At 34.5% G+C, this 15,455-nt stretch overlaps 1 protein-coding gene across 1 annotated transcript; it reads right to left on the bottom strand.

Annotated features, from left to right (window-relative positions):
- Nucleotides 1-260: 260 nt before the first annotated feature.
- On the bottom strand, nucleotides 261-10,664 carry LOC104891070 (protein DETOXIFICATION 16). The gene is made up of 8 exons (XM_048642279.2): nucleotides 9,954-10,664; nucleotides 9,766-9,852; nucleotides 9,622-9,678; nucleotides 8,823-9,061; nucleotides 7,758-7,876; nucleotides 6,729-6,885; nucleotides 6,504-6,589; nucleotides 261-545 (listed from the first exon to the last, which is right to left on the bottom strand). The coding sequence occupies exons 1-8, from the start codon at nucleotides 10,490-10,492 to the stop codon at nucleotides 261-263; spliced, it is 1,569 nt and encodes a 522-aa protein (XP_048498236.2). The 5' UTR covers nucleotides 10,493-10,664.
- Between the last annotated feature and the right edge of the window lie 4,791 nt (nucleotides 10,665-15,455).

The following is a 15,455-nucleotide window of genomic DNA, read 5'->3' on the forward strand; positions in this document are numbered from 1 at the left end:
GGTTTTTTGGGAAGATTCTCCTTCCTCTGGTTTTGAAATAACTGTAATATTTTTACCTGCGTGATTTTTGTCTTCTATGACTGCTTTGTTGGAGTTTTCCTGGCTTTGCTTTGAGCTTTGGAAAGCTTGGAGTATTTGGGGGTGTTTTAGGATAGAAGAAGGGTGCTCAGAGATGGAAAGGAGCCAGTCTTGAACTTCCTGAGTTCTATCAATGGAGGAGGTTTCACTTTCCATATTCTGAACTGCGTCGTACCAGGTTTTTATTGGTTTTGTGTGGTGCATATGGTTTTCTCAGGAGGAGGTCGGGACTTCTCCTTATCTTTTGTCTTTTTTGGCATTTCTGTAAGAAATTCAAGGGTTAAGAAGTCAGGGATAGAATTCTCTTCTCCTTTTATATGCTCAATCTCAAATTCAAAAATGCTTAAAATAGACTGCCATCTGGCAAAAATGTGTTTTGCAGCAATGTTTTGGACATCCTTTTTTAAAACAGCTTTAGCAGCTTGACAATCAACTCGTAAGAGGAATTTTCTATTTAATAAATCAGACTGGAATTTGGTAATATAGAGAACAATTGATAACATTTCTTGTTTTATAGTAGAGTATTTTTTCTGGGTATCATTCCAGTGCCCTGAGGTAAACCTGATAATGTATTCTTTTCCATTGTCGACTTGTTTTAAGATACCTCCGTAACCTTTGTCACTGGCATCTGTTTCAACAATTTTAGATAGGTTAGGGTTTGCTAAACTAAGGCATGGAATTTCTAAAACACGGGTTTTTATGTTTTAACAACCTGGGTATGGACATCAGACCAAGATGGTGGGGTTTTCTTTAATCTATGAAGGAGGGGCATGGCAATTCTACAAAGATTTGGATAAAAGTCTAAGACATAATTTAAGCTACCAAGAAATCTCTGTAGCTGTGTTTTGTCTAGGATTTTATCAGGAAATTTGCTGGTGAATTGGAGAGATCTATCAATAGGGGTAATAGTTCCACAAGACACCAAGTGACCAAGGAATCTAATCTTTGTTTGAAATAAGGAAATCTTTTTTGCTGAAACGACGAGACCATTTTTTTTTTATTAGATAGAAAAAGGTCTTTAGATTTTTGAAATGCTGGTCAATCGTGCTTGAGTAAACTAGCACATCATCAATGTAAACTATGCAAAATTCTGAATAGGGGTTAAAATATCGTTCATTATCCTTGATATTCAGAAGGAGCATTTTTAAGGCCAAAAGTCATTACATCCATTCATATTGGCCAAAAGGAACAGTAAATGTGGTTTTATAACGGTGTTGTGGTTTGATCTGTATCTGCCAGAATCCGAATTTCATATCAAATTTTGAAAACGCTGAAGCTTTATTAACATAAAACACTGCACAACTCCAAGGGGAGCGGGATTTTGAAATTAAGCCTTTATTTTCGAGAAATATAATCTCTTCATGACAATCATGTTCTAAATCGGCATTCATCTGGGTTGGCCGGGCCTTGGTAGGGATATTCTTCTCATCATAATCTGGTTCATAAGGTAAGTCGACCATGTGTTGCTTTCTATCCCAGAAGGCATTCGGAAGATCAGAGCAGACTTCTCGTTCAAGGAGACTTTGGAAGTCAGCTATTTGGGTTTTTAGAGCACTACTTTGTAATTGGTCTTCGATCTTTTGTAAATGGATTTTTTGTTTTAGATCGTGCACATCACTTTGCTTTCGGTTGATAAGAGAATTTATCTCACTATTGTAAATAGAACTTGCTTTTATAATGTTGAGATTCCTGTTTTTGGTTTTTCTAGGAAAAGGAATTCTAGTTTCTTATTTTTGGTTTTGAAGGATATCCTATCATAGCTAACATTGTAAGGGGTTATTATATTTATGAAAGGTGTTCCCAAAATTACAGAATGGTGTATATTAGTAACAAGGACAAACTGGCTTTTTAGTGAAAGACCTTGATTTAAAATGCTGGCTTCAGTTTTTCCTTCTATTTGCATCTTGGTGTTATTAGCAGAGCTAAGTCTTTCAGAAGTTTTTTGATGAAAACGTCTCGGGACAAGACTAGATTTAATACAATTTAAATTTGCCCCGGTATCGAATAAAGCTATGGTATTAATTATGAAATCACTAGAAAATTCAAGTGTAACCTTTATATAATATTTTCTAGAACTGATCTCTTTTAAAATAAAGAGGAAATCCTCTGGGACTTTTGGGCTATTTTCATCACCTGGGTCGGTGTCAGGATCACTCTCGTTAGGGGTGTCTGTAGTAATATGAGAGGTTAGAAGTTGAATTATGGCAGAGTCATGATGTTGATTTGTTTTAAGATCTCTTATGTCAGCTTTAATGGTTTATCCTTCGGCCCGAAGATCCTGTATGGTTCTTTCTGGCTTAGAACTCCTCTTTTCTAAAATAGAGATGAGGTTGTATGGTTTAGAGCTGGGGGAGGGGGGTTGAGATCTTTTTCTTTAGGTTTTTCTTCAAGGGATTCACGAAGGCGCTCAAGATATTGTTTTTGTAAATCTAGGTTGCTAATATCCTGGATAACATCTAAGATAAGGCTTTGTTCTTTGGTTAGAACGTTTAGGGTATAAGGTTCATCTTCTTCCGAAGATGAGGATTCAATTTCATCAATCTGAGGTCCATGACTCTCTAACTATAAGATTCAGTCTCTTCATCAGAAGATTCTATTAGAAGAGCTGAAATTCTTCCTAGAGTCTCATCATCTAGGTCAAGATTTTGGATCTTGTTAGACACTCTATAATATCTGGCCGTATGACCCTTTTTACCACATTTGAAACAAGTTATATTTTTAAAGTCAGGTTTTGGGGTGGTTTTTGGTGTTTCTTATGGGTCTTCCATTTTCGTTGCTAAAAGGTTTTTTATAGAAGACTTTCTCAGTCTTTTTATAAAACCTTCGGGTTTTATAGGGTTTTTGGTAAGTGGTTGGTTTACTACAACTTCCTTTGCAAGTTTTTGCTTGGGAGGAGGAGTTATCAAATTGTTGGCAGAAGGATCCTAACTCCTTTTTAGTTTCTTTTAACTCCTTCTTAAGATGTTTTTGAAGCTTCAAATCCTGACATATTTGAAGGCCTTGTTTAGAGGTTAGGCTAACTAATTCACCGTAGGTTAGTCTATCATAAGGGATGATATGTTCCCCAAAGTCTTCCCGGATTCTGTTTCTGACTTTTCTCCTAGGATGGTTGGGAGTCCTGCTAGGAATTTTTCTTTCCAAAAGGGTTGGTTAGAATCTTCCCTAAGCATAACCCTAGTGAGAAAAGTATTCTTATACCATTGAAAATCACTAAGTTTTTTCATCTAAGATTAGAAAAAGATCTGCGTTTTTATCTCTTAGATGGGAGGAAATCTCCAATGAAATGTAGAGATAAGGTAAAATTAGGGTCGAGACAGAATCTTGGGTTGGTTCTCCATTCTGGTTGAGAATGGGAACCCCATCTTCTGTTGTTTGGATAGCATTTAAAATATCAGTTGTGTTGTTTTGAGATAGAAATCCCACCATCCCTTTAACTGGCCAGAGAAGCCTGCAATTTCAAAGTTCTGCAACCGTTTTATCTGACGTACCCGATTGGGTTTTATAAGCATTTGAAGCCATGGTCATCTGTTGTAAAAGGTTTAAAATTTGGGGTTCACTCATTTCATCTATGTTCCATTCATTATTTTGGTTGAACAATTGTGTTAGGCTGACTTCCAACCTGGAATTCACTCATTATAGGAATAACATCAAGAGGACCAGAATTTTGCCAAGAGAGCTTAGCTATTTCAGGTGTTTTGTCATGGATGGAGGTAGTCTCGGTATCGGTGTCTTCACCTAAGTTTAGGACACTGATAGTGTTATTCTGGACTGTTTCTTCCTCAACAACTCGTGAGGTAGAAGGTTCCACCCTGCTAATTGGTCTTTGATAGCTTGAAGAAATTCGGTTTTTGAAGTCATGACCTCGTTTTGTGCCTTTTGCGAAATCTGAAATGGTTTAAAAATCGGATTTCGGAGGATCTTATCTATAGGGTTGAGACCGAGTTTGTATCAGTTTTAAGGTTATGTTTCTCAATTCTGGAAAGTTGCTTTCCTAACGTGTTAAGGGTAATTTGGTGAAGTTGTTTTGTAGGACAATATTTTTGAGGTTTGTGGTATCTTCTTCTTGAGGTATCTTTAGAGGTGAGGCCTCTACCTTGTGCTCTCCTATGGAGAAGGTAATTTGTCGCAAAGGAGGATGGTCAGCTTGAACAGTGCCATCTGAGTCTCCCAGACGGATGTCTTTTGTTGGTGTTACAGGTTCTATGATTTAAAAGGGTAAACAATGTTGTGGTCAAAACTATAGAGTTCAAACCAGTCAAAAAATAAAATATGAGCTTTGTGTTGAACTAAAAAGTTGTAGTAACTTTCTTGTATTTGTGCACGTATATCTAGGAAATGCTCAAAAAACTACATTCTCTTTGAGAGATTATGTGTGGCGTAAAAGTCTTCATGAACTAATTTTTTTATTGACCTCAAAGTTCTTTTCAAGGACGTTTAGCTCATTAGCAATGTTTTCAGTTATAACTGAGGCCGATGGCGAGTCTGGAGGAGACTATCGTTCAGCATAAACAGGGTGTGGAACTTGGGTTCTATATTCAACATTTTGGATGGAAGGTGAAGGTATATCTGAGGTAGAATACTTTCCTTTCTGGATAATTGTTTCTAGGACAACTGATTTGTCGTTTGTAATGCATGTTGTTTATAGAGGAAAGATGAGAAGACCGTCCAAGGCTTTCAACAGAGGAATAGTCTGAATATCTGAAGCTAATACTCCTGTTAAAACTAAGTTTTACACTACCATCAGAGTACTGTACAACTTGTTGTAAGTTGGTGTTAGGTTCTGGAAGAGCTAGGGATCGCACTTCAGGTTCAGCTGCTCCCTCGAGGAACCAATCATCAGGAATACTGACGTCATTCCATTGTATTGGTCTAGGGATTCTTATGTTAGATCTAGAAAGGTCGGTTTGGAGGAGGAGAGTTTCTCCTTTCTTGCTATGTTGTATGTTTTTAGTATTAAAAGCAGACATCATGGCTTTGTAATGGACTTTATAAATCAAAGCTACTGGAATAGAACCATCGATATTTTGTAATTATGAGTTTTGATTTGTAAAAGCAAAGAGGATAAGATGTTTTTATCACTTAAAGAGACACTGAAATTTGGATAACAATCGAACGAGACTGGACCCATGCATAAGCTTGACTCTATTGTTCCTAATAAGGAATCATTAAAGTCTTTGAATCGTCCATCTCTGAGAGCCACAAGGACTGAAGAATTCAATCCTTCTTTTGTAAGAGGTTTTAAGCCTACTTGAACCAATCCTATATGGATGTAACGATACCCCTTTTCAACATGTTTTTGCAAGGTTTTAGCTGAAAACAATTTTATAGTATCAATAGGCTTTGTTAAATGTATATCACGTTCTTGGGTTTTGATAATATAATCTGTTTTAAAAATATTATATCTACTCATTTTGTAAATTTTGGTCTTTATTGACTCTGGGTATTTCCCAATTGTCAATACTTTGTTCAAGATTTTCTATAGTAAAGGTTTCATTTTTTACCACCTTATTGGCTTTACTACTACTACCATGAGAAGACGATGAAGTTCCGCTGCTCCAAATAGAACTCATGATTCTGGAACAAAACTTAGACCAGGGTTAACACTTGGTACAAGCCTATATATATATATATATATGTATATATATATATATATGTATATATATATATATATATATATATATATATATATATATATATATTATATATTATATATATATATATACATATATATATATATATACACACACACACCAATTTAGCAAATACTTCTAAAAGGACACTAATCTTACTTGGAACATTTCTTATTTTTAAGCTCGAGTTAAGGAAAATATTCAGAATGGTTAGACTGAATCTGTAAATATCATTGAAATCAAGGAATTATGAAAGACCAAAAGTACAAGGATAAGTAATGTGTTCGCTGGTTAAAGTATTGATAGATGGTTCCTAAGATATGAGATCAAATTTCATCTACATGTTTTCCTTTGTGACTCTTTCTACACTAACAAAAAAAGGAGTAATGTGGCCTTTATGACATAAGAAATAGATATTTTAAGGGTTAAATGGAGTATTAATTATTTGACAATTTGCGAAAAACCACAAGTGTTAGAGAATAAATAATTAATGGAAAGTTGAAAAAAGCCTATATTACCACATGTTGGAAAGTTCAACAATTGTCTATAGAAAAAAGCCTACAAAGAAAGAGAGAAAAAAATTAAGAGAAAGACCAATGTCCCATAGAAGAAAAGGCAAATATTTCCCTTTTTTGAATATGAGAGTTATCTACTCTTCTTGTAATCACAAAACCTATGAAAATGACAGAATTGACGAACAACACACGCACACTAATCCGAGGATAGATCATGGTGAGCGGGGGTTGTGCGTTAGTTGTCATTTTTGGATCCAAATTTTTATGTATAGCTAATTACAAGGATATCGCCTTGCCATTTCAAAAAGATGCTTGACCCAATTAATGGACCATTAGACTGTTTAGCTTGTCTTTGGCCTTTTTCGCCTGTAGAAGCAGAAATTAATAATTATTAGGAGCAATTTAACTTCGTAATTCACAAACATACATTATAACAAAACGTTATTACTATTTTGCCTATGTATGGAAATTAGGGATGGCAATGGGACGGGTCTAGGTTATTTACCCGTTCCAGATCTGTTGGATCTAGATTTTTCAGACCCAGACCCATTGTCATCTCTAATAGAAACCCTTACCTCTTTGTCCCAATTGGTACGTAATGTTATAATTAGGAGAAGTAACGCTTGGACGAGCAAGGCCATTATAATTCCTGTCCATAATCCCTGCATAACATCCCCAAAACTAATTTAAGGGCAAAACTATTCTTGAAATTAATTTGTGTTCTATATCTAAACATATAAATGTGAATAAAAATAATAAGAACTAAGAAGTCACTATTACATAACTTTTTCTTTTCTTTGGAAAAAAGGTACCCTAACTTTTGTGGAGTTTTAATCCCACAACTTATATTGTCATGATTTTGATCCCACAGCCTTATGATTATATTTGCTCTGTTCTTTATTAATTACATATAGCTTGAGGACACATATTGATGCAGTAGAAAGAGTTGAAAAGTTTGGGAGATAAGTGGTCTCTAATTCCATGTGAAAAAATAGACATGTAATAGGAAAAAGTAACAAAAAAAAGTATCTAGTAATTGATACTCCCTCCTTCCCATAATGCTCTTGACACTTACCAAAACACATAGTTTTAGAAGATAAGTTTGTTGTTTGGTTATCACTCGTTATTTTATTGATAAGCAGATGTGATAGGAGTTAGTTCTTAGTAAAAGTAGTATTAGTTTGTTTTAAGGAGAGAGGATGTGAGTTGTGGTTAGAGTTGATAGGTAATAAATTGTGGTATAATTTCATTTGGAGAAGAGATAGTGTGGACCAATAGTTAAAAGGTAGAATAATAATAATTAAAATAATAGTGGGTCATATCCCAAAATAGAAATGTAAAGAGTATTCTGAGACAGATAAAGAAAAAATATAAAAAGTATTCTAGAACGGAAAGAGTATCAAATTTTCTTGAAAGAGAAATATAGTAATTAATAAAGAACAGATGAAATATAAACTTTTATCATTAGATCAAACATTATTGAGTACAAATATGATCTAAAATACAAACAAGTATGATCATATGTCACACTTACCTTGCCTCCAAAGTGATATACAAATGCTAGCAACAAGGCACAAGGAATGCCTACTAGGTAATAAGCTCCCAAATTGATAAAAGCTCCAATTTTTTGCCAACCACATCCTCTAGCCGTCCCTAAACAATTATAAAACCTTCAGCCAATTCATCACTCGTACATACATTATGACAACTTCACATTCCGTCGTTTTGTGGTGTCATATTCATTTGAGTTGGAAACATAAAGACTTAATATGTCTTTTGAGTTGAAAGTAAACGCAAAACTGAAAACATCTGAATAAATGAGTTTCAAATAGGTCACCAATATAACCTAATTCTACATCCTATAATATAAGTTATGATTCTGTTTTTACACGAGAATTAAAATACATAGAATATTGTATGTTTTATTTAGATAAATAGATTCATTTTTCTTAGGAAACACTTACATCGATTTTTTGGATTTTAAACATAAAAAAATTAAACGTTTTGGTGTTCGTGAAACTAGGCAAATGGCGCTGATCAGCAATTTAAAGAGCAAGGGACCTTCTCAATTTCTTCTTCATCCAAAAAAAACAGAACACGAAAGAAAATAAAAAGAAATCTCATTTTGCTGCATCATTGCCTGATCTTAGTGTTTTTTTTGTTGGGTAGTTTTGACTTTTGAAGTAGATGAAAAAAGGGTTTTTGAGTTTTTTTTAAAGGGTTCTAGAGAAAAAGATTAATCCATATAAGAAAGCGGGTGAATTTGGAAGATGGTTGAAAAAAAGTTGCCTAGAAAAGGAAGGAAATGTCAATTTTCCGGCAAAGATGGAAAAACACATGGCTCGTGAAGTGAGGTGGAGGAACAAAAGAAGAGGGAAGGTATGTAACCACACACAAGCCGAAAGGAGGTTTTATCCTAAAATCAGTGGGTAATATTAAAAGTATCCCATTAAACTTATATATGAGTTATCTTTGTTTTTTTTCTTTGTTGTGGGACCACCTACATATGGTTAACATTTTAACAATTACTAATATGTGCTTAATAATTTTCTAAATTTACATGGATTTTCAATAACTAATTAAGACAATAATAGAATACCTGAAAACACAGCTTGAAAGCCATCAAGAATATGCAACACTGCAAGAAGAATCATCATTTGTGCAACATATTTGACTACCTCTTCTTCTGTACTATAGCAATATCCCCATAAATTGCGCCCCAAAATTAGCAAAGATGCAGCTGAGATTCCTTCTATTCCCACCATAAATGTTGATACCCATACAGCTAATCGAGCTGAATGTGGTTGTCCGGCCCCTAGTTCATTGGAAACTCTTGTGCTATTTAACACGGCAAACAAAGGAGAATCAAGCTACAAATATAATTGAAACTGTTGTTGAGTTAAACAAAACTCTAGTCCCTTTGTGCGCTGTTACGTTTTACAAGATGACTTCTTTGGTCAAAGTATGTCATCTTTTACATTATAAAGGGTGTATTTTCCAAATGTAATTTTTTTTATAATTTTTAATACTACCTTTGTTTTTATTTAGTTGCAACATTTTGACTTTCACGCTTGCCAATGTACAATTTCAAATCGTTTTATCTCTAATTGTATGTAAGTAAAAATTATAAAAATTTGATATTATGAAAGCTTACATCGAAACGAATCAAACAAGACCCCACATGACTATATTTTGTTTAACATATAAATCAATAAATGTGGTCAAATAAGAGAACATGAATAGTGCAATTTGTGAAACGTTGCAACTAAAAGAAAACGGAGGTAGTATATACTTAGAGTAACCAATAGTCAACCTATGAAATATAACACAAGGCGGAGGGATTGTTTTTGTATATGCTTAGAAAACGTGCAACTTGGAAATTGTCATACGACTTATACCTTAGTGCTCCACCTATTCCGGATGGTAGCATGAATAATGCTGTACATGTGTTGAGACTGTAAAATATAATTGTAAAGTTACTTAAAGATTTGCATACACATATGGTATGAGCGAATTCATGTATTTCTGTAGTTTAATCTTACCTGATCGAGAGAACGGAGGTTTCCAGTTTTGGATTTGGAAGGAAACCAGCAAACAGAACCATCATCTCAAATGTCCATGCTTCCAAGCTTTTTATGTCATAGGTTAAGATAACTTGGTAAATAAAATTAGAATGCAACAATGTTACTAGCATCTGTTATGGAGCTAACAAAGAAGAGTTACCACTTACCAATACATAAGTGCAGAAGGTACAGCAAGTCTAAGAAACTCAGGAATATCACGAAAAGCCTCCTTCGAGAAACCAGTCCATGTCTCTTTACAAGTAGGAGACACCCTCACATAAATAGCTAGCAGCAATAGATTAATCCAATAGGATATAGCATTTGATAACGCCGCGCCTTTGTAGCCTAAACCAGACTTAAACACCATCAACCAACACACAAGTACATGGAGTAGAGTTGTAAATCCAGTAGTAAGCATCATAGGAAGAACATTGTTTTGAGCTTGAAGAAATCCAATGTGAGATTGAAGGAGACCATATGCAAATATGCTAGGAATCATGTAATGAGCATAGATTCCTGCTTTTACTGAGATTTTCGGATCTTGTCCTAATATTGCAAGAATTTGACCTGTGTTTGCCCATATAAATGCAAGGGGAATGCTGATGCAGAGGAGAACTACCATTGCTCTTTGCTTGTGTATGCCTAACATGTGGTACTGCTTTGCTCCATAAGATTGACCACAAAATGTGTCCAGTGCATTTCCCATTCCTTTCTAAGAATCCCAGGTGTTAGTTCATGCATAATTTAGTAATCTTAGAGTGTAGATCTACATAAAAATAAACATGCATTCCCGTAAAGAAAAGAAAAAAACAAGGAACGAACATGCATAACTTTTTGATAGAACGTGTATGCCGGAGGGCATGGTATCAGCATTTTGCACATTTTCTTCTTCAGATGGGATTTGTTGTTGTTGCTTAGAGTGACAACTCTTTATTCACTTTTCGTCAAGGTAACGATATGGCTTATCTTCTAGTCGATATTGATGATATTATTTTGGCACATCTTCTGATGCTTTGCTGGACCGTATCATTGTTCACCTAAATCTGAATTTCCTATGTCTGATTTGGGACCCCTTAGTTATTTTTAAGGCATTTAATTTCCATTACTTGGACATCTTCCTACATGCTTCTTTCGTAGAAGAAGTATGCTCAGGAAATATTGCAGCGCACATAGGTGTAAGGACATATAAGCCTAAAGTGACTCCTGTTGACACTAACTCTAAGCTTAGTACAGATTCAAGTCCTTCTGCAGCAGATCTGACTCATTATCGCAGCAAATGTTATGCATTACATCACTTTTGATTTGGAACCATTGGCCATGGATTTCATTTATATCCTACTACTCAGTTGCGCTTGATCACTTATATTAATGTTGATTGAGGGTGGGTGTCCTGACACTCGCCGTTCTAGTTCCAGATATTGTTGTTTTCTCGGAGATAACTTAATTTTTTGTACTCTGTCTAGATTATCGAGGCAAAAAAATCGTGGCGTTGCCAATGTTGTCGCGGAAGCTTGTTGGTTACGTAATCTTCTTTTGGAGTTACGTTGCCTCCTCCGACAGGCTACTATTATTTATTGTGATAATGTCAATGTTATTTATTTATCTCGCAACCAATTCAACACCAATACAACGAACATGTTGAGATGGATAATCATTTTGTTCGGAAAAAGGTTGTGTTGGTCAGGTAAGGGTTTTGCATGTTCCTAGTAGATATTAGTTTGTTGTCATATTCACTAAAGCTCTTTCGCGACAGTTATTATTGGAGTTTAAGTCCAATTTCAGTGTTCACCTCCTCCTGCTCTAACTATGAGGATGTGATAGAATACAATATACTTTAAAATATTTTTTTTCTTAGAATCCTAATATGGATAGGTTTTCTAGCTAATATGTACATATAGGACTATCCTTATTAGGTTGTAAACTATAAATATTGATCAATGGTCATCACTCCAATTAAAAAGTTTTCTCAAATCTAGCACTTTTCAATAAAGAAACTAGTCGACATGATGTTCAAGATTTTGTATGTTTTGTATGTGGGTATTGTTGGTCAATGGTCACGTATCCATGATTTGTTTCCTTTTAAATTCAGATTGTCAAGTGAAGTATGTAGGAGTTGCAACAATTTAGCGGAAGGGGGTTGTTGAGTAAACTGTAACGTTTAGGTTAAAGGATTAAAGCTTGGAGATTATTATCAACATAAGAGAATATCTATAGTACATCAATAAACTCAATTAACGTAAGGATATGAGATAAGGAAACACTTCTCAACTCAATATACAACTTTCCAATACATATCTCTAACCTCCCTCAAGTTGAAGCATGGTCATTGAAAATGCCCAACTTGAAAAGTAGAGTATCAAACTGCTTTTTGCCAAGAGTTTTAATAAAAAAAAATTTCGGTCAACTGAGTAGCAGTAGTCACATAAGGACTAAAGGAGTAATCAAACCATCTTGTATTGTGTTACAAATGAAGTGGCAATATGCTTAGTACGCTCATGAAATGTAAAGTTTAAGTTGAAGTAAGGCCTAAAACTTGGAGATTATTATTAACATAAAGGAATATTTATTAAACGTAAATAAAAGTTATTAAGGGAGGAATATGAGATAAGAAAATACTAGTACTAGTTAACTCAAGAATACAAAAATTTTCTAAACATATCTCTACATGTTGATATGAATGTTTTTTCTTCCAACCCTTCTACTGTCAAATTTGTAACTCCTAAATTTTTCATGCTTTCTAAGTTAAGGATTATCTTGAGCATATATTTAGTCAAACTATTCTTGTTTATTTTGTTAAAAAAAAGGAAAATTTGCACAAAACTACCTTAAATTTTCACTTATTTAGAAACTCCCAAGTCCCACCTTTACGTTTTTCTTTCATAAATTTCCACCTAAATTTTACAAAACCTTTATAAACTCCCACCACTTAATGGATTTTGCCAAACTCTGCTAATGGTGGGACCCACATGCATCAGTTATTTCTTTTTTTTTTTCCCAAACAACTCACTTCCCCCTTCTTATATAAGAAAATTTTCCTCCAACTCATCAGTTATCTCCCCCACTCCATTTTTTCCATCTCTCTGCCACCATTTCACAAAATTCTCATTTGTTATAAACTTTCAACAAATGTACCCCCTAATATTCACCCTTATATCAACATTTTAGATCTGATTATTTAATTGATAACACTAATAAACAATGTAATTAATAATAAACTAACCAAATTAGAAGTAGCTTATCTTAATCTTCTTGTTAGCCACTAGGTTTAACCACTTTGTATCACCCTCCCACTATCATTGTTTCCCAATAACTGATGCTGAGGGAGGATTTTTACAGTAGCTTAAATGCTATTTAGGACCCATAGATTTACCCAGATTTGAAGAGAGTGAATGAATAGAGAGAGAATGGAAAGGAAAAAAAAGGAGAACTCAATGGTGGGAAGAGGAAGACGACAATATTTTTGGAGAGATGAATGAGGGAAGTGAGTTGTTTGGAGAGAAAAACAAAAGAAATAACTTAGGTGGGTCCCACCACTAATGGAGTTTGGCAAAATTTGTTAAGTGATGGAAGTTTATAAAGGTTTTGTAAAGTTTAGGTGGAAATTTAGGGAAATAACATAAAGGTGGGATTTTCTAAATAAGTGAAAACTTAAGATGATTTTGTGCAAATTTTCCTTAAAAAAATGCACAAAATATTGAAAATTATCATGTATTATTTCCATATATCTTTTTTTAAATAAATAAATAAATATAACAAGTCAAATATAACAATCCTATAATTTTCAATTTTATGATGTCAATTTTTCAACATAAACATGACTAATAGTACAAAAGTGCACTAATTTAAGTTCATTATACCATGTAATGATCTAAATTTAGTTATGCCGAACGTGCACAACTCGCACCTGACACAAGAATACAAGATGCATGATATGTCCGTATCCTGGGATTTGATTCTATGGAGAGCTTGGTCGTCCACGATCCCGTTACGTCATATTATAAAATCTAGCTAGGCATATATAACTGACGAGGATTTCTGTCCCCTGTGCAATAAACCCTAGACTATTTTATAAGTTAACGTGCGACAAGTTTAGGAGATAGTGAGACGTGTGGACCTAGTGGTGACCAAAGATGCTGAGTCTATGTGTGAGCTGGTGGTAAGGGGTTGCAGGATGTATCTAGCACCAGCGCAACGAGCAGGTCTCCGAAACAATCGATGTTCTGGTGGACAGAGCCGGTAAGTTGATCAACATCCATGGACCATGAGGATGCTGTTAGTAGTAGTTTCTTCGCGGCTCTTGAATGGTCTCATGTTAAATTTTAGAAGGGAGTGTAACTTGTGATCCATCACCTTGTTAAGTTAATGCGTTTGAGTATTGAGCAACACTAGAAGCGACATTGTCCCCTGACAGGTTGAGAGTGGCTCCTTATAAAATTTCCTATCTCTCGATTAACTTGAAAATCAGTCTTATAACAGGAAATTAGATTATAGTACATATAATTAAAGGACATCAGGGATTTTTTTGCGAATTTTTTAAATTTACTTATTCCAATTTCCAAGTAGAAATATCATCAAAATTTAAAGCATGAATGTTTTATTACTACTCCATCTGTTTTAAAATATAAGGCATTCACATTTTACGAAAATTTACTTTAACCACAAATATTTCTAAAATACGATAAACAAAAATTATAAAAATTATACCGTTGGATTCACCTTAAAAATACTATACTAATATTATTTTTTGAAATTTTCTATCAACATAATTTGGCAATAATTAACGGTCAAAGTTCGACCTCGAACATCGTGATAAAGAGAAGGCACCCTAACCGGATCAGAACCTTACACGGGTTAACTTGACTCGAGTTTACATGCAAGACCCCTTGAAATTAAGGAAAATGGTAAGGGGAAATCCCCACCCCTAAAATGCCTCTAGTGGGGTTCAATCCCACAACCTTAAGGTTGTGAGATACAAACCAAACCACTAGACCAAGTCCTACTTGTATGTGAATATATGTCTATACTCGAACTACCAACATAATAGATAAGTGAGAAGTACATACCAGCAAGCTAAGACCAGTGACGGAGGCGAAAGAAGTAGCAACAGAAGCAGCAGCGAGAGGGAGCTCCCCTAGATGACCAACAAACATAACCGAGATAACTTGTAATGAAAACAGCAAAAAGTTAACTGCCATTAGAGGCCCTGCTAACTTCATCTGTTTCTTCGCTTCCTCCACTATATCTTTTTTGTTCAACAATCTCCCTTTATTGCTACTTACACCATCATTAATTATATAATTATTTACATTTTTCTGAGGAGTTTCAAGATCATAATGCACCATTGTTTCTTGAGTGTTCATACTTTTTTTAGCTATCAGCAATAACACTAGCTATGACTTCTAGTAGTATTAGAAACTATAAATTTTGTTGGACCTTTATATTGGAGATGGAGAATGTATTGTACTTAAACTAAGTTAAGTTTTGGAATTATTGAAATAAGATATCAAAGATATCTGGAATTTTTGGAATTTTTTCCTTGAATAATGCTAAAAAGGGGATTAATTCCCAAAATGTGTGACAAAATTTTTTATTTCCCTGCGTACCGTCCACGTAGGATGGCACGCGAAAAAATTTTTTTTTTTAAAACTGCAGTAAAACCGCTATCAGAG

The sequence above is a fragment of the Beta vulgaris genome, chromosome 4, assembly GCF_026745355.1.
Source record: "Beta vulgaris subsp. vulgaris cultivar EL10 chromosome 4, EL10.2, whole genome shotgun sequence".
Taxonomy (NCBI): Eukaryota; Viridiplantae; Streptophyta; class Magnoliopsida; order Caryophyllales; family Amaranthaceae; genus Beta; species Beta vulgaris.

Bases quoted from the DNA above. Each gene is read 5' to 3' on its own strand.
- LOC104891070 (XM_048642279.2), bottom strand. From the start codon at position 10,492: ATGGGAAATGCACTGGACACATTTTGTGGTCAATCTTATGGAGCAAAG. The intron at 9,679-9,765 runs GTAAGATTAAAC...TATATTTTACAG, and splicing joins ACCTCCGTTCTCTCGATCAG to TCTCAACACATGTACAGCAT. The intron at 7,877-8,822 runs GTATTCTATTAT...ATAATTGTTTAG, and splicing joins CTTTCAAGCTGTGTTTTCAG to GGACGGCTAGAGGATGTGGT.